Consider the following 17,995-nt stretch of genomic DNA (forward strand, 5'->3'; position numbering starts at 1 on the left):
GCTCTCGCTAGCCCTGCGCAGCGTCTGCGCGCCCGTCGAGGGTAGCCGCCCGCCGCCCTCGCCTTTCCAGCACCACACTCTCTCAGCGCACCCGCTTCCCGCCCCACCGTTCCCCCCTCCCCCTCTCGCCTGTTCGCGTGCTCCGCTATGGCCGATCAGGCGCCCGTCTACATCGAGCTGACGGCGCACTACAATGGCGCCTTCATCTTCCTCTCGTACCTCGTGTCGTTCGTCGGCTCGTGGACGACGCTCGAGATGCTCCTGAAGCGTACGGGTAGCACGGGCAAGTGGAACGTGATGCTGCTCCTCGGCGCCGGTATAGCCTTTGGTTCGACTGCCACGTTCGGCATGCATTTCGTGCGTCCGGTTCGCTTTTGAAGTGTTCGAGGTGACCCGTGAGTCGGGAGACTGACGACCGCTCTCTCTGTCCCGCAGGTCGGCAATCAAGCCGTTACACTGCGTTTCCCGCCGCCTTGGGAGGGCACGGGCGCGCCACTTTCGTACAACGCCGGCTACACCATCCTTTCCCTCGTTGTCGCCATTCTCTCGATGATCCTCGCCTTCTCTTTCATCGGTCTGCGCTTCAATGCGCCGCAGTGGCGCTCTCGCCTGACCGACGAGGAGCAGGGGTCGACCGCTACGAGCGAAAAGAGCGCTATCGCAGGACATGAAGATGAGGAGGAGCTCGCGACGCCTGAAGCTGTCGACAAGAACCCCGACATGGCGACGGGCGCCGCCTTCGATCCGGACCTCAAGATTGAGCCCGGCCAGCAGCAGACGCGCTTCCATCTGCCTGGCGTCCGCAAGGTGTCGCTTACCCCGTCGGCATTCAACATCTCGCTGCCGAAGCGACGCGACAGCGCCTTCGACGATGAGAAGCGCCCTCCTCCGCCCGACGTGGACGAAGACGAGGACGACGAGTCGAGCGACGGGGGCGAGTTTGGCATCGGTGCTGCCAAGGTTTCGCCTTGGGGTGTTGCCAAGATCCTCCTCGCCGGCATCGTGTGCGGTGGCGGTATCGCGGCCATGCGTGCGTCGTCCGTCTCTCCTCTTTACGCTCCCCGGCTCACGCTCGAGTTTGTCGTGCAGACTACGTCGGCCAGGTTTCGATCAACTCCGTGCCGCGCGTTACGAACGACTGGTACATGGTCCTCATCTCGGTTCTTATCGCCATGGCTTGCGTCTCCGTCGGCCTCTACATCCTCTTCGTCATCTTCCGCCCCAAGTTGCAGCACAGTTGGTACAAGCGTGTCATCGTGGCGGCCATCCTCGCTGTCGGCGTCACCCTCATGCACTTTGTCGCCCTTCTCGGCACCCATTACTGGGCTCGCACCGGCGCCGACCTTCGCACCGGTAGCGACAACGGGACGAAGACGCTCATCAGTGCGTCTCTCTCCGCAGCTATCTACTGCTCTGCGGTGTACTGACCGAAGCATTGCACTGCAGTCGTCCTCATTTGCGTCGTTGCACCCGTGTGCTGCATCCTTCTCCTCGTCTTTGCCTTCCTTGGACAGCAGCGTGCGCTTCACCAGCGCGCGTCTCGCCACCGGATCATCCTCTCGACGGCCATCTTCGACCAGCAGGGCCTGCTGCTCGTCCACCCCGACTCGGGCCTCCTCCCCTCGGCCAAGATCTACCCGAGCAAGCAGAACGAGCCCGAAAAGTTCAACGTCTTCCAGGTCCTCAGCTCGGGCAATCGCATGCGACTCGAGGCGAGCAAGCTCAAGCTGCAGCGCTCCGACCCGGCCTTCGTCGCTTTCCTCAAGATGTCGTGGAACTGGCGAACGCTCAAGACGCCGAATGCTGGCGCCGGCGGCGCCATTGCCGAGGATCTGACGAGCGGACCTGGCTCGGTCAGTCGCTTGGGCGAGGAAGAGCGCGATGTCGGGACGACGACGCGCATGAGCGAAGCGGACGACGAGATGACGAGCTCGGAGGCGGAGCTGATGCGTCGCAGCGTCCTCAGCTTCGAGATGGCCGGGGAGGAGATTGCGAGCGAGCTCACGGGCACGCCGAACCTGAAGGCGCTCGGCGTGCTGTACGACAGCATTCTCAAGATGTGCGTGGTTCTTGCGAGACGTCGACCTTCCCGAGCTTCGACTGACTCGCTTCTCGCGCTACCAGCGGCCACTACCAGGTCTCGAGCAAGACGTCGGGCGACCAGTTCACCGTGACCCAGGGGCAGATGCTGGTGCTCGCGCGCAGGCTCAAGAACAACGCCGAACGCGAGGCGCTTGTCGCCCGCGGCTACGTCTTCGCCGAGCCCGCCGCCGTTGCGCGCGTCACGTCGAACGCTTACGCCGTGCCGAACGAGCGCGTCTTCGATCACTTCCGCAACGTGTACCGCTTCACGCGCTTCGGCGTCGTCAAGCGCCTCGACCGCGGCCGGCTGTACGGCGGTCTGCTCATGCTGCAGGCTCTGCCGGGCGAGGGTCTGCACGTGGTCGTCGACGAGCGCCAACACCACTCGCTGCCGATGACCGACCTCGCGGCTCTGGTCGACCCCAAGGCGGACCGCACGCGCTTCGCGTCGTCCTCGCTGCCGACGACCACTATCGACAATGTCGTCGCGTCGCTGCAGGAGATCACTGGGCAGTCCTTGCTCGACCTGATCAACGCGCCGAGCAAGGGCGACGCCGCGTCCGAGCTGCGCGGCTACATCGTCAAGACCCTGAAACCGCACCTCGAACGCGTCCTTTCCGCCGAGACGCTCGACTTCCTCCTCTCCCGCTTGCACGTCGCCCCCTCCATTATCCCGCTCAGCTCGCGCCATGGCCCGACCTATGGCAGCGAAGGCCTGCTCAAGGACTCGTACCTCCTATGCCTCAAAGCCGTCATCCCTTCCTCCGTCAGCCTGCCTGGGCACCGCCTCAACTGGCTTCCCTTCCCGCTCTACCAGGCGCAGGCCGACTGCGTCACGCGCGCGTCGGGCTCGGCGTCGGGTGGCCCGCGACCCAACACGGGTGGCTCGGGGGTCGAGTCTGGGCGCTTCGGCGCGTGGAGCAGCAACCACAGCGATCGCAGCGGCGGCCGCAAGGGCAGCGTCGTCGAGTGGAGCGACAGCGGCGACCACGCAATGTTCCCGACATCGTCGGCAGCGCCGTTCGCAACGAGCAAGGGCGAGAGCTCGCTGCACCCGCTTGCGCAGCGGGTTGTGGGGCCGTCCGGGCAGCGCGGGTCGACGTACTCGCAGAGCTCGACAAACGAGGACGACGAGGACGACACGGGCTCGCAGCCGCCACGATCCGCGGTCGGTGTCTCGCCCGACTTGCCCGAAGCCGTGCCGCCGTACTCGCCGGACTGGATCGTCGGGCTCATTCGCAGCACCGTCTCGGCGCCGGGCCAGCACCTGTGGCACTGGGACGTGCCGCACCGGCCGAAGGGTGAGAAGCCGCAGCCGCGGAGAAGCACGTGAAGGAGGAATGGTCTTGCTGTTCATTTGGGTCGAGCCGCGCTTGCAGGGCGCGCTCCTAATTCGGGTTTCCTCATTCTCTTTATCATTTGCCTAGTTTTTTGTGTCCATTCGATGTTCCTGCCATCGCTTGCTTGTCCTCCATCGATGTGTTGTGTGCAAAAGCGATTCCTCACCATCTCCTGCGACGATGTCCACTGCTTTCCTGTGGTTCTTTCCGGTCTTGCGATCCGTCGGGTACGTGGAGCGATCGAAAGCAATTACGCGAGGCTTTGCGAGACCTTGAGGTGATCCGCTCGTGCGAGAATGTCCTGCTGCTTCCGCTCAATGCTCCCGCGCCTTCTCGCTCCGTCGCGCTTCCTTGCCTCTCGTTCCCCTTCGTACTTCGCTGCTCGCTCAATGGCCACCTCTGCTCCGCCCGTTGACGGCCATCCCGCCCGATTCGCCTTCATCCAGCTCGCCTCGGCGGGAGACGGCACCGACAAGGCTGCGAACCTCGAGCACGCACGCGAGAAGCTTGAAGAGGCTGTCAAGGGCGGGCCCGATGGGCGCAAGCCCGACCTGGTCGTCCTGCCCGTGCGTTGCGGCTCACCCGGACCCTCGCCCCACTCAGCCGATGAGATGAGCTGACTCTGGTCGGCGCTCCTGTAGGAGATCTTCAACTCGCCGTACGCCACTGCCGTCTTCCGCAAGTACGCCGAGCGCATCGGGTGGTCGCCGGAGATGCGCGACACTTTCGACGTCTCGCAGACACAGAGCGAGAGCATCCGCATGCTCAGCGCCGCGGCCAAGGAGCACGGCGTGTGGCTCATCGGCGGTGAGTATCTCATATTCCCGCATCTTCGCTGCAGAGCTCACACTGGGGCATGCAGGGTCCATTCCGGAGCTCTCGGAAGACGACAAAGTGTACAACTCGTCGCCTATCTTCTCGCCCGACGGCAAGCTCGTCGCCGTGCACCGAAAGGTCCACCTCTTCGATATTGACGTGCCAGGCGGCATCACCTTCAAGGAGAGCGACTCGTTGACCGGCGGAGACTGGCAAACCATCGTCGAGACTGGTTCGTTCTCGAGCTGCGGGCCAGGAACCGAGACTGACTCTCGCTCGAGCAGACTTTGGCAAGGTCGGTGTCGGCATCTGCTACGACGTGCGCTTCCCAGAGCTCACCGCTATCGCCGCACGAAAAGGTGCGCACATTGTGCCACCGTCCCTCTCCGCCACGCTGACGCATTCACCGATACACAGGCTGCATCGCCATGATCTACCCCGCTGCTTTCAACCTGACGACCGGCCCTCTGCACTGGGAGCTGCTGCAACGCGCTCGAGCAGTCGACAACCAGATCTACGTCGGGATGTGCTCCCCGGCGCGCGCGACATCCGGCGACGGCTACAAGGCTTGGGGACACTCGAGCTTGTATGACCCGATGTGCGCCTAAATTACATATGTCAGAGTTGGCGAGAGCGATACTCACCGTCTCGTTGCGCTCAGGGGCAAGACGGTCGGCGAGCTGGACGAGAAGGAGGGCATCCTTTACCTTGACATCGGTGCGTTTGCTCGTTTGCTCCCTTCGAAGATGGCACAAGCAACAAGGTCATAAGCGCTGCATTCTGCCTACTCGCCCTGCACTGGGCTGTCTGTCGATTGCGAATGGGGGACACCTGCTGACCTGCTCCGTGTCCATCGCCGCGCAGACACCGACGTCATCAACAAGGCTCGTACTGGTATCCCCGTGACGATCCAGCGGAGGTTCGACGTGTACAAAGATGTGAGCAAGGCGTGAGGTCGGCGGGAGAAGGGGGAAATAGACAGTCTGAATGCACTCGCGCGTCTTTCACCTGTTGAGCATAGCAAGTCTCCCTGGCCGCATAATACGCTCAGTCTCTCAGCAAGGCGAGACTAAGCCCGCTGATCGAGGGCGACGAGCGACGGTCGACCTCCCTCCGCCTCCTCAGCTCGAGCCGTGCTCATCCACCGAATCCGCCCTCGTCGCTCCGAGACCGCCTGTGCCTGCTCGCAGAGCTCGCTGTACTTCTTCGAACACGGTCTAGCGCGTCCACCATGGCCGGAGACGCCTTCTTCTCGAAACCCCGCCCGTTCAGCAAGCGGCGGCGAGACGATGCCGATGGCGCCGCCGCCTCGCCCCGCACCAAGACGAGCCGGCACGGCACGTCTGCACGAGGAGCTGCGCTGTCGCGCGGAGGTAAGGAGCGCGCAGGCGGGCGGGATCGCGCCGGTGCCAAGGGCAAGCAGCGGCGGAGAGGCGGCGACGACGACGACGAGGAGCTCGACGTGGCGGACGGGAGCGAGTTTGACTCGGACGACGTTGGCAGTGAGGACGCTGGCGAGGCGGACGAAGGCTCGGAGGAGGAGGACGACCTCGAGACGCCTGCGCAGAAGCGGTTGCGGCTCTCGCAGATGTACCTCAAGAGCCTCGAGAAGGACAAGGAGGGTGCGTTGTGTACTCCCTGCTCGTCGCTGATCAGTGCTGACGGCCGCGACCCAGCAGAGGAAGACGGCTTCGACGCGGCAGATCTCGACCGCGACATCATCGCTGAGCGGCTGCAGCAGGACGTGGTGCGTCGCCCCTGCTCGGCCGACTCTTACTGCGCTTAGCTGATGATACCTATATGTGACAGCTCGAGCACACGGGCAAGCTTCACCTCAATGTCGCAAATACTGTGCGTTCGCTCCATTAGTTCAGCAGCTTCTCTCCACTGACCGCTTTTCCCGCAGCTGCAACTCCCTATCCCCTCTTCCTCTATCTTCCGCACACCCGCAAAGGGTCACCGTGGCGCCGTCACCGCCGCGGTTGCCTCGCATGACGGTCGCTGGCTCTACACCTCCAGCAAGGACGGCGCGATCCTGAAGTACAACCTCGACGCCGTCACGTCCGCGTCTCCCGCTCCCTCTTCTTCCTCCGCACCTTCTACCGACACGCCACGCATCGCTCGCGCCGCGTACTTCAAGAAGGCCCCATCCGAATCGCAGCTTCGCAAGGGCGAGAAGCACAAGCGGTTCGATGGCGCCGCAGCGGACAAGGGCAAGGGCAAGGAGGTGGCGGAGGGTCACACGGACGAGATCCTCGACCTGGCCATCAGCCACGATGGCAAGCTCCTCGCGAGCGCGGGGCGGGACAAGGTGATCGGGTGCTGGGATGTCGAGGGCGAAAGCGGCAAGTGGGTGCGAGGGTTGGGCGGGCACAAGGACGTTGTCGGCGTGCGTAACATCTGACAGAACCACGCGATCGAGACTAACATCTTCTGCGCAGTCTATCGCCTTCCGCCTCGGCACGAGCGAGCTTTACTCGTCCTCTTTCGACCGCACGGTTAAGATCTTCGACATGGCGACCCTCTCGTATATCGAGACCCTCTTCGGCCACCAGGACTGCATCCAGTCCGTCGACGCGCTGCGCGGAGAGCTCTGCGCGACGGCTGGTGGACGCGACAAGACGGTGCGGTTCTGGAAGGTCGCCGAGGAGAGCCAGCTCGTCTTCCGCGGCGGAGGCGCAAGTCGCATGCGCAACGTCCTCGACGGCGCGATGGAGGAGGAGGGTATTGAAGAGGAGGAGCTCAAGCGGCGGAGGAAGAACGCTGAGAAGGGCCCGGTCAAGTTCGTCGAGGGTAGCATCGACTGCGTTGCCATGGTCGACGACTCGACGCTGCTGAGCGGTGGCGACAGCGGGTACGTACTGGCATGTTCGATCGCGCTAGCCTCGGTGCTGACGGCGTTGTTGCCAGGTCCATCTGCCTGTGGTCGATCACGAAGAAGAAGCCCATCTTCACAGTTCAGCTCGCGCACGGCATCAATGAGCACGAGTCTGAGACCGAGGGCGTCATCGGCACTCCGCGATGGATTACGGCGCTCGCGTGCCTGCCGTACGGCGACGTCTTCGCCTCGGGCTCGTGGGACGGCCAGATCCGTCTGTGGAAGATCGACGAGCGCCTTCGGTCCTTCTCGCCGCTCGCGACGATCGACGCGCCTGGGTTCGTCAACTCGCTCCAGCTCACGGCGCCGTCGCTCCGGCCGACGCGCGAGACGCACGTCGCGCCTGTCAACGCACCCAAGGGTCGCGACGCGGGCGACAAGCGGGACGAGAAGAAGGCGCTCGTGGTCGTTGCCGCCACGTCGAAGGAGCCTCGGCTGGGCAGGTGGATGCGCTTCAAGGAGGCCAAGGACGGCGCGCTCGTCGTGGTCATCCCTATGCAGTAGTCCCCTCGCTCGCCCCGCTTGGCTCGCAATTGCATTCCGCATATCGCAGTCCTTTCCCGGTCTAGTGAGCTACATCCACTCTACGAGAATGCGCACGCCCGCTCGCTCGCCCAAAATTCCGAGGAGTCTGACTATTGGGTCCGACGGCCGCGCCTTGACGAGGCGGATGACCTCGAGTGCGGGCGCCACTGACGCATCCGCCTCGCGCGCTTGCAGGAGCTTCTCGAGCTCCCACCCATCGTCCCAGGGCCAGTAGAGCGAGAGCACGCGCAGCTTTGGACCGGGGACAAAGTGCGGCGGTTGCGCGCTTGCGAACGCCCGACGCCGGCCGTCGTCCGAGCAGTCGTCTTGGAGCGTATAGTGCGTCAGGTTCGGAAACCATGTTGCGAGATCCTCGGGCTGCATACGATCCGTCTCGCGGCTTGGTCGGTCGGACCGTGCGGGATCGACACAGTGGTAATCGCGAACCGCGAGCTGCTCGAGGGCGGGCCCGCCACCGCGTGCAACGAGCTGCGTCAGGAGGTCGACGGCGGGGAATTGAGCGGCCCAGTCGTGCACGATCAGGTCCTGCAGCGCGTCCGTCGCGCCGAGGACCCATTTTGTCGCATCGAGCGTCCACGGGTCGCTCGACCCCTGCAGCGTGAGCCGCTCGAGACGGTACCGTGGCGGCGGTCCGCACTCTGCAAATATGCGTGGGACGCCCGGCGGTGGGTGCCAGAGCCCGCTCTCGACCTCCACAGACACGCAGCGAAGCGTGAGCTCGACGAGCTGCGGCCAGTGCTGGAGGAACGGCGCGAGGCAGACGAGCGCACTCGTGCCAAACGGCTCGTTCGTGTAGGTGAAGCTTCGCAGCGAGGTGCAGCTGAGCAGCGCCGCCCGCAGCATGGGCGTTCCCGCCGCCGTGAGGTAGATAGGGCGGAAGACGAGCGTGTCGAGCGTATCGTGGAGAAGGTCGAGGAGTGCGATGACGGACGGCGGATGCCCGTTATCATTCGCTGCCGTCAGGTCGAGGTCGTGTACGAGGCAGCGCAGGTCGGCATGCTCGGCGAGCGTGCGAGCGAGGAGGAAGGTGCGGCCCGCGGAACGAAGGCTGACGGTCCCGCCATAAAGCAGTGGCACGGTGGCAAAGTACAGAGCCTTGCACGTCTATTCGCAGCTTCTGGGCGTCAGTGCACTTAGGTCACGGGCAGAGCAGAGGAGGAGCGGACGGGCGCGAGTCGGGACAGGTCTGTCTGGCGCTCCTTGTCGCTCCAGACCTTGAGTTCGTCGCCGAGGAGGGCGCAGATGCGCGTGACGATCTGCGTCCGAGCGAAAGGCACGGCGTGAGCAGGCGTCCGTGCACAGCAACCGGAGAGCCGGTCGAGCCTCGTGAAATCACGGAAGAGCTGGCAGAGAGCGAGAGCATGGAAATGAGCGTACTTCGGGCGGAAGCAGATTTAGCGCAGCCATTGCTCTCCCTAGGTGGATGTTCAACCCCCTCTCGCTCTCGCTCTCTCGCAGCGGGACAAAGGGAACAGAGGCGCGAGAGGCCAAAGTGGAGCCGCTCGGGGCGGAGCGTCGTCGTCGCTGTCGCCGCGCGTCCGCTGCTTCCCCGCGAGCCGAGCTGCCGCAGGAGCGAGGCGCCTGTCCGGAGAGCCAGCGCACGCGTACTCCCATGCCCGCGCAACCCGCCAGGAAGCGCCAGAAGGTCTCGGACCCCGCACCCGCCCAGACCGCCGACGACGCCATGGCCGACAGCGACGAGCACGCGTTCGAGTACGAGGACGACCACAGCGACGACGACGAGCTCGCCGACTCGCCCGCCATGGCCCTCGACAGCGACGACGGCCACGACGAGCTCGACAGCGACGGGGGCGGTGTAGACGTCCTCGTCCTCTCCGACTCGGACTCGGACGCGCTCGCCAACGCTCCGCCAGAGCCTGAAGCCGCCGCCAAGCCAAAGGGAAAGCTCACCGCCCGCAAGCAGTTCGCCCTCGACGTCCAGGACGTCGCAGCCCGCTACGCTGGCACCCAGGACGACATTGTCAAGAGTGCGCAGGCCTTGTCTCGCTTCCTGGGCAATCTGGACACTCTGTTCAATCTGCTGACGTGTCCACCATCAGATTTCAAGCGCGACGACGGCGACGAAATGATCCGCTTCTCGCTCAAGCATCCCAAGTTCCCGCGCGGACTCAAGATCTCGCTCATGTTTCCCGAGCTCGGTGGCTATCCGAACGGTCACGAGGTCATGTGCTTCACCGAGCACGAAGACGTGCCTGAAGACGTTGAGATTGTCCTGCCTGAAGTTGCTCAGTGCGTCGTCGCGTTCAGCGTCTCTGCCTTCACGCTGGTGGCTGTATCGTTGAGCGCTCACGCGCTTGTGTATGTATGTACAGGCTACCTAAGGACGCCGACCGCTCCCTCAATGGCATCGTCGAGTTCCTCATCCACCGCATCGTGCGCGGCGAGCCCAACCCTTGGACGGATGCGGCGAAAGACACGGACGAGGACAACTACGACTACGAGGACGAGCTCGACCTTGTGGGAGCTAACTTGAGCAAGGACAGCGAGCTCATGAAGACGTTGAGGAGGTACGTCAGCGTCGCTGCTCGCACTCCCTTCTCGAAGCACACCCTGAAGTGTTACGTCCCGCAGCGACTTCAAGCAGCTTCTCGACTCCGGCTACCGCCCGGGCTTCACCCGCGTTTCCGAACTTGATCTCGTCGTCTCCGTTTCGAAAAAGGTCAACCTGCTCGGCCTGCCTGCGCGCGCCCTCCAGGCGTGGGATTCGCAGCTCATCACGGGCGAAGTCGTCTACCTCGTCCTCCTCATGAACTACGGCGCCAAGTACCCGGTCGACCTCGACAACCAGACGAGCGGCCAGGTTCGCTTCAAGGTCGGCATCTCGCCGCGCTACAAGCCGAGCCGGCAGGCGATCGCGTCCGCCTTCCGCGCGCACAGCTCGAACCCGTACACCAGTACGCCTCTGACTACTCTTTGCAGGGAAATCACGCTGCTGACGACGATACCCGCTCGCAGAGGGCGACTTCGAGGCTATCTCGCTCTCTGCGCCTCTCGACGCCCTCCTCAACAACAAGCTGGGCGAAATTCTCTACATCCGCCGCTCGAACGACCGCGTTGGGTGGGCTGGCGCCGAGCAGCACTGCTTCGAGGCGGGCAAGAACGATGCGGCCGTCGACAAGAAGAAGGCGCGCGCGGCCGACAAGGCCGAGAAGGTTGTGTCGGAGGCGAGCGCGAGCCTGGTCTGTTCGCCTGCTATTCTTCCATGTGCTACTCTGGCTGACATCTGAGCCGCGCACAGCTGCCGACGGATCCGATGGCGTCGACCAAGACGGCGAGCAACTTCCCGCTCCTCGCCTTCTCGTACCTCGTCCGCCGCTTCGTCATGTGCCCGCGCTTCTGCCTCAATTGCTACAAGCGCTGCGACGAGACCATCACCGCTCTCGTGAGTCGCGGTCGTCGATCAGCCACCAGACGTCGACGTCGACGATGCTGCTGATCTCGACGAAATCGCCGAACTCACAAGACGATCGTTTCTCGCAGAAACCCTTTGTCTGCGATAGCCCACTCTGCCTCTTCCAGCTCATCGCGCTCGGACTCGGCCCGTCGCTCGAGCACGAGATCATCACGAACGCGCCGGCGGTCGACCTCCTCGTCCAGCTCGCCTACATTGCCGCGAAGGAGTATGGGCTGAAGGGCGACCTTCTCCCCGTCGGCCTCGAGCTCAAGGTCCCCTCGTATGTCAACAACTCGCTCGGTGAGCCGTGGAAGCCGGGCGATCCGACCGTCGACTTTGACACGCTCGCGACCGAGAACGAGAAGTGCAACGGCATCGCCGCGCTCATTTCGGAGCTCCCGCCGATCGACGCGATGCGCGCGTGGCTCACGGGCGAGGACATGACCGAGGACGAGCGGATCCTGAATCGCACGCGCAAGCTCCCCGACATGCAGCAGGGCGGCGTCTCGATCTCGGCCTGGCGCCTCCTGCGCTGGATCGTCGCGAGCAACACGTCGTACCTCAAGCAGATCGAGGACGAGGACGAGCTCATCCAGGGCATCTCGCAGGATTACCGCCAGTTCCGCCTCGTCGTCGGCAGCCCCGCCAAGGAGCACTTGCAGGCCGAGAGCGTCAAGGCTGCGCAGGCCAAGAACGACAATGCCGTCAAGTACCCGACGCTCTACGCGTGGCACGGCAGCTCGGTCAAGAATTGGCATAGCATGGTGCGTTGTTCAATGCCCTCGTCACGTCGGCTAGCTTGGTGCCAGTCGGCGCCTCTCGCCTCTAAACTCTGCATGCACATGCTAGACAGCTCCCGATCATGTACTGACCAGACCTGCGACGTCGTGCAGTGAGTTTCTGGCTGTCTGGGTGTCCTGCTCAGCTTCTCGTCCGCTTTGCTTTCCGGCGTCCGCCGGCTGCTTCAGAAGCGGCCGCCGCGTGCCTGTGTCTCTCGAAAGCATGTATCGAGCCTTCCTGACTCCTTCGCTGCGAAACTCCCTCTCCTCTGCTCTTTCCGCTCCGTTTCGACCCTTTGCAGTCTCCGCCAGGGCCTCCACTACCGCGATACGATCAACGGAAGGGCCTACGGCCACGGCGTGTATTTTGCACTCGATGGAAGCGTATCGCTTGGTCATTACGCTGCGCCGTCGTCGACGATCTGGAAGAACGCCGAGTTCGGGATCTCCAAGCTTGCCGCCATTTGCGAAGTTACCAACCTTCCGAAGGAGTTCGTGTCCAGCAGTCGTAAGTTGCGCTCTATGACCACCGTCAGAGCAGCGCTGGCGAGGCGCTCGCCGTTATTGTCGGCGAAGATCTCGCTGCCGTTGTCGCTGACTCGCTCGCGCTCTCCCAGCGTACCTCGTCGTCAACCAGCTCGATTGGATCAATTGCCGCTACCTCATAGTCCAGCGCGGCACAAGCTACTCCTGGACGAGCGATGACGCCAACGCCGCGAAGGCGAAACAGGGCGAGGTGGTCAAGTCCAAGGTCAAGACGATCGCGCTCGACCCGACCTACCCGCTCACGCTCAGCACGACTCGCCTCGCAATCACGGACGTCGGCGACAAGCTGCAGAAGCTCGAGAACAGTCTCAAAGACACGGTCGAGGAGCTCAACGACTCGGACACAGAGCTCATCAAGGAGCCGTCGGTCATTCTCGCCGAGTCGCAGTCGAGCGCGGCGGCGTCTGGCGGTGGGATTCGCAGCCGTCTTCGTCGCGGGCGCTCGGGCGTCGCCGGCGAGTCGTCCACGTCGAAGAGCAAGGGCAAGGGCAAGGCGGACGAGCCCCCCGCGCCTGCATCGGAGCCGGACACGTTCGAGCCCGCCGACGAGGCGCGCCTCGCCCTCCTCAAGCAGATCCCGCCGCCGACCATGCCGAGTCGCGGCGCGCTGTCCATGATCACGAAGGAGATCAAGGCGATGCTCAAGACGCAGCAGGAGGTCGGGCCGACCAAGGCGGGCTTCTACTTCGACCCGGAGCGCTCGAACGACAACGCGTTCAACTGGGTGATCGAAATTCCGCGCGAGAGCTTCGAGGACGGTCTCCCGCTCCGCAAGGACTTGCAGAAGCACGACATCAAGAGCATCCTCATGGAGATCCGCTTTGGCGACACGTACCCGTTCTCGCCGCCCTTCTTCCGCGTCGTCCACCCGCGCTTCCTCCCCTTCATTCACGGCGGCGGCGGGCACGTCACGGGCGGCGGGTCGATCTGCATGGATACGTCGCGCTCACCCTGCCTCTCTCACTGCCGCTCGAGCCTGACAATCTGCTTTTTCCGCCCAGCACATCTTCTCACGAACGACGGATGGTCCTCCGTTTACTCGATCGAGGCGATCCTACTGCAGATCCGCATCGCCATGTGGGCCATCTTGCGTCCGATTTGACCTCCTTGCCCTGCTGATCCGCTGTTGTCGCTTGCAGGTCCAACCTCGAGCCGAGGCCGGCGCGCCTCGACAGCAACTGGAAGCAGCCGTACTCGGTGCGTCTCTGGTCTCGCGATGTGCTCGCCTTCCGTCTCAGCGAAGACTGACCTTGCGTTCCCGGCTTCGACGCCGTGACAGATGGACGAGGCCATCGCCGGTTTCCGCCGCGCCGCCGCGACGCACAATTGGCAGGTCCCCGCTGAGCTCGAGCAGTTCGCGCTGCAGGGCTGAGGCAGTCTCGTCTCGGAGATGGGGAGGAGGGAGAGTCGTTTCGCATTGATGTCCTGAGCTGTGCCCTTTCGTGCCCTTTCTGCCTGTTGTGCCTTCCTCGTCGTGTAGTGTACCTCTCTCGCTTTGCCTTGCAACCGTGATCGTTCTGCCTGCCGCGCTTACTGGCAACGTTTCTCTAGCGCGGAAGCGGGAACAGGGGGACGTGATGGGGAGGAGACGACGGACGGCGGTCGGGCCTCTCTCGCCAGCCGTGTGCGAGCTGTCCTGCACTTGTTCTGAAGCTTTGCTTGATTGCTCTAGCTGGCTGGAATCGCGCTAGGAGAGTTCTCGAGGCTCGTCACTCTGGCTGGGTCGCGTTTCCGGCGCCTCGATCTCGTCGCTCGTGCTTCCTAGCTTCCGCTCGCGTTTGCTGGCTCGTACGCTCGACGCTGCGACGAGGCACGCTGCATCACCTCGACCCCGCCGTGGCCTGAGCCTTTCCTGGCCTCGCGTGCAGCCTTTGCACCCGCACAAGCCACGCCTACCCATCTGGAGCCTGCACCCTCTCGCACACTCGACGTTCGCTGAGGTCCACGCGCCATGCTGCACCGACGAAGGCAAGATCAGGACGGGAGGACGTCGCCGCAACCCGTTCTGCCCGCCGACCGACGCACCCAGTCCCAGTCGGGCCTCGCTCAACTCCTCACGTCGTCGTCTCCCGACAAGGCAGCAACGCGCCGCCGCGTCATTTACATCGCAGGCGGCGTGTGCGCCTTCTTCTTCCTCCTCCACATCCTGTCGGCACCGTCCGCGAGCGGCCCTTACACGTCCCGCACCGGCCGATCACTTCCAGGCTTTGGCTCGCGCAGCCAGTACGCCTCGTCTCGCCGCACCGATGCGCTCGTGCGCGCTGCGCGCAAACAGCGTGCAGCAGCGTCAATCTCGCACGGCGGGACGGGCGGGTACGGGCCCGCCAACTTTAGCGAGCCGCCGCCATTCACCTTCTGCCCGACCTTCGGGGCGGGCGACGAGCTCGGCAACGTCTACGGGCGCGAGTCAGTGTTGAAGACGCGCACCCACGTCGGGAGCTCGGAGCGCGTGCGCAAGGTGATCAAGCGGGCCATGGCGGGCCTGCCGATCACGGTCGGCGTCCTGGGAGGAAGTGTGAGCAGTTGCCACGGGTTGGACGCGACGCAGGCGCACCCGCTCGGTAACCCGACGGGCCCGAACTGCTACCCGCACCGCGTTTTCTCGTGGCTTAACGACGTGTTCCCTCATCCCGCCAACGAGCTCACGAACGGCGCTCGTGAGTTTCCTCGTTCTTCTTTTGCGCACTCTGCTATCGGACTTTGCTCACTGAATTGTCTCGCAGTGCGGCGAACGGGCACCTCCTACTTTGGCTTCTGCTCGGAGATGCACTTGCCCGACCGCGTCGACCTCATCATCGTCGAGTTCGACACAGAGGACCCTGCGTGCGTCATTTGCCCTCTGACCGCACTCGTGAAATGCCTAGCGCAGAGTCAGCTAATCAGCTTCGGACTGCAGTGAGAAGACGTCGCTCTCGACCACCGATCTCCTCATCCGGTCCCTCCTCCTTCGCCCCGATCAGCCCGCCGTCATCATGCTCGGCCACTTTTCGCCCCAGATCCAGGGCGAGCACGGCTTTGCAGGCCCCGAGGTCTGGCACTCGGCAGTCGCGCAGTTCTACGACGTCGTGCACCTGAGGTGCTTATTCTTCCTCTCACACACCAAACCCCCTTGGCCGCTCACATGCCACTTCCCGTAGCGTCAAGGGTCTCCTCTACGAGGACTACCTTATGAACCCGCAGAAGGTCCGCCAGTCGTACTACCTCGACCCGATCCTCGCGAACTCGAAGGGCCACGAGCTCCTTGCCGACACGCTCATTGCGTACCTCGAGTCGGAGATCTGCCAAGTCTGGGATCAGGCGGCACTCGAGACCGACCTCGCTGCCCTCGCTGGCGGCAAGCAGGCCGCGCCTCTCGCGCTCGGCGACGACTACCCTTCCCTCCTCTCTGGCAAGGGTCTTCGCAAGGCCGCTGACGCTGGGCTCGACGCCGACGATGCCGAGCTTGCCGCGGCCGGCGGGCGCGGCCGTTCGGGATACCTTCGCATCCCGCCCTTCCGCATCACGGATCGCCCCCACTCGCTGTCGCAGTTCCGCGAGATCAAGCCCAACTGCGCCTCGGCCAACGACCTCATCAACCCGCTCCCGCAATCGGTCTTTGCCGGCTCGGGGTGGAAGCCCGTTCAGCCCAAGCCTGATGACGAGGACGAGATGCACTACTGGTACACCGACATGCCTGGGTCGCTCCTCAAGATCCCCATCAAGGTTGGCGCGGGCGACATCGCCGTCTACTACCTCAAGGGCCCCGAGGCCGAGGGCTGGGGCACCGTGCTCTGCTGGGTCGACGACAACGTCGACGGCGCGATGGAGCTCAAGGGTCACTGGGACCGCGAGTACGGCCAGCCTACGTGCGTCTTCTTTCTCCTTGCATGTCTGACTGCTGTACACCTGGCTGACCTATTTGATGCGGGATGCAGTGTCACCCAGATCGACCAGAACGTCTCGAAGGGCCCCCACTATGTCGTCTGCGAGCTCCAGGGCCAGCCGGGTATCGACCACGCCCGCTTCAAGCTTTTCGGTGTCTTTGCGACCTAAGCAGTCCGTCAATGGTGGCGGCGTTGATTGGAAGGAGCAGTTGGACTCGGTCGGATCACGCATAGACAAGAACGGAGATTGGCTGAGGAGCGGACGGGTGCAGTATGGACGGCGAGGGACGATTACGAGTGCATTACCCGCTTCTGTGTACCAGTATGTCACGCTGTTATGGCTTTGACTAAAACGACGCATCTTCCTCTCCCTACTCTGGCCCGCTCCACACATCGTCACACATCGTCGCCCTCGTTCCCTTTGACACATCCCCTCTGTCCAGCTGTGTGGTCATCGTTATCGTCTTACGCTCTCCTCCCCTCTTGTGGACAGACTAGCCTTGCAGTATACCCTCATGCTTTCTTCTCCTCTGCGCTTACGAGCGGTCCCTCATCTCTGCTCTGTCTCCGCCTTCTATGCATTCTTCTGACTGCGAGGACCTTTCTTTGTCTGCTTGCCCCGGAATATTGCGCTCCAGACAGCGGTGCGCCTGTTCTTGACTTCCAACCTCCCTGAGAGCCGATGTCTGTAGAGGCGGAATCACTGATTCCCGCTGAGGGCGGCGGTCCTCGCATTGCAAGTCCTGTATTGATTCAACTGTCTCGAGGCAATGCGAACCGAAGTGCAGCTCGAAATGACATTTGCTTCTCGACCCTCGTCGTCCAGTCCGACGATGGTTGCAGCTTCTCCCCTCTCCGCTTCTCAAAGCCTACTGGTACCTGCACCCTGACGTACTTAACGCATCCAGTACTTGTCACACACTCTGCGTCTCTCGTTCACTCGTCTGCAGTTCTGCACCATGCCCGCTTTCGCTCGCTTGACCGATTTCCTTCGCTCGTCGTCACCGTCGCTGCGTCGCACACTTGCCAGACGACGGACGACGCAGGTACGCTTTGTCAGGCTGAGTCCATAAGTGCTACGACTGATCCGCTGCAGGAACGCGTGCAGGAGGCCCCGCCAGTCTTCCCCATTTGGTCCGACAGTGGTCGCTCGTCTGCACTCTGCGCTGGACCCGCCGAGAACGGTGCCCTCACACTGCAAGACCTTCCATGGCTGCCGCCACCCCAGTCTCTCCCCGCACAGACGCCGTTCCAGCCTTTGCTGCATCCCATCGCCGAAGAGGACGAGTCGCTTTGCAAATCTGCCGCACGACCGGACGAGCTAGCGATTCCGCCGCTGGAGCACACGCCCTCAACCGCTTCGGCGAATTCGAGCGAGCAGAGCCCGTCGGCGTTGTCGTCCTTTTCCTCGGGCTCTTCCCTCGGTCCCTCCACGACTCGTTTCTCGACGAAGTCGTCTGTCACGTCCGTCGCCTCCAGCTCCACTGGAAGTTCCTCCGTCTCGTCTTCCTCGAGCGGCCGCAGCAAACTCGACTTGCTCGGCCGCAAGCTTGCGGCCGGAACCACTTGCCTGCCGCGCTCGAAACGCCAACCCGCAGCCTCTCCGGCTCCATCTGCCTTCCTCCTCGACCTCGCAGCCTACATGAGCAATCAGGAGCTCGCGAAACCTACAAGCGGCACGAGCAGCGCAAGCGGGCGCAGCACGCCGTCGCGCTCGTCGACCGCATCGT

The 17,995-nt window shown here is 63.6% G+C and overlaps 6 protein-coding genes across 6 annotated transcripts; 5 read left to right on the forward strand and 1 right to left on the reverse strand.

The window, feature by feature from the left end:
• Positions 1–147: 147 nt before the first annotated feature.
• JCM10292_006271 (uncharacterized protein) lies at positions 148–3,415 on the forward strand (the record flags this gene model as incomplete). Its single annotated transcript, XM_076649812.1, has 5 exons — positions 148–357; positions 436–1,030; positions 1,090–1,383; positions 1,447–2,059; positions 2,125–3,415. 5 exons carry the CDS (start codon positions 148–150, stop codon positions 3,413–3,415), a joined length of 3,003 nt encoding a protein of 1,000 aa, XP_076504627.1.
• A 324-nt stretch (positions 3,416–3,739) lies between these two features.
• On the forward strand, positions 3,740–5,191 carry JCM10292_006272 (carbon-nitrogen hydrolase family protein; the record flags this gene model as incomplete). Its single annotated transcript, XM_076649813.1, has 7 exons — positions 3,740–3,988; positions 4,064–4,229; positions 4,285–4,470; positions 4,523–4,597; positions 4,656–4,836; positions 4,900–4,955; positions 5,103–5,191. 7 exons carry the CDS (start codon positions 3,740–3,742, stop codon positions 5,189–5,191), a joined length of 1,002 nt encoding a protein of 333 aa, XP_076504628.1.
• Positions 5,192–5,469: 278 nt separating this feature from the next.
• RRP9 (ribosomal RNA-processing protein RRP9) lies at positions 5,470–7,620 on the forward strand (the record flags this gene model as incomplete). Its single annotated transcript, XM_076649814.1, has 6 exons — positions 5,470–5,860; positions 5,918–5,985; positions 6,048–6,089; positions 6,145–6,627; positions 6,680–7,092; positions 7,149–7,620. 6 exons carry the CDS (start codon positions 5,470–5,472, stop codon positions 7,618–7,620), a joined length of 1,869 nt encoding a protein of 622 aa, XP_076504629.1.
• Positions 7,621–7,689: 69 nt separating this feature from the next.
• Positions 7,690–9,069, reverse strand: JCM10292_006274 (uncharacterized protein; the record flags this gene model as incomplete). The annotated part of the gene is made up of 3 exons (XM_076649815.1): positions 7,690–8,766; positions 8,829–8,918; positions 9,040–9,069. 3 exons carry the CDS (start codon positions 9,067–9,069, stop codon positions 7,690–7,692), a joined length of 1,197 nt encoding a protein of 398 aa, XP_076504630.1.
• Positions 9,070–9,274: 205 nt separating this feature from the next.
• JCM10292_006275 (uncharacterized protein) lies at positions 9,275–13,774 on the forward strand (the record flags this gene model as incomplete). The annotated part of the gene is made up of 12 exons (XM_076649816.1): positions 9,275–9,650; positions 9,723–9,912; positions 9,996–10,190; positions 10,255–10,577; positions 10,639–10,862; positions 10,922–11,065; positions 11,164–11,841; positions 11,953–11,969; positions 12,159–12,364; positions 12,474–13,479; positions 13,542–13,599; positions 13,682–13,774. The coding sequence occupies 12 exons, from the start codon at positions 9,275–9,277 to the stop codon at positions 13,772–13,774; spliced, it is 3,510 nt and encodes a 1,169-aa protein (XP_076504631.1).
• A 579-nt stretch (positions 13,775–14,353) lies between these two features.
• On the forward strand, positions 14,354–16,434 carry JCM10292_006276 (SGNH/GDSL hydrolase family protein; the record flags this gene model as incomplete). Its single annotated transcript, XM_076649817.1, has 5 exons — positions 14,354–15,059; positions 15,126–15,225; positions 15,299–15,478; positions 15,540–16,247; positions 16,317–16,434. The coding sequence occupies 5 exons, from the start codon at positions 14,354–14,356 to the stop codon at positions 16,432–16,434; spliced, it is 1,812 nt and encodes a 603-aa protein (XP_076504632.1).
• Between the last annotated feature and the right edge of the window lie 1,561 nt (positions 16,435–17,995).

Source organism: Rhodotorula paludigena (assembly GCF_050403205.1).
Source record: "Rhodotorula paludigena JCM10292 DNA, Rt_paludigena_JCM10292v1_ctg28, whole genome shotgun sequence".
NCBI classification, from domain to species: domain Eukaryota; kingdom Fungi; phylum Basidiomycota; class Microbotryomycetes; order Sporidiobolales; family Sporidiobolaceae; genus Rhodotorula; species Rhodotorula paludigena.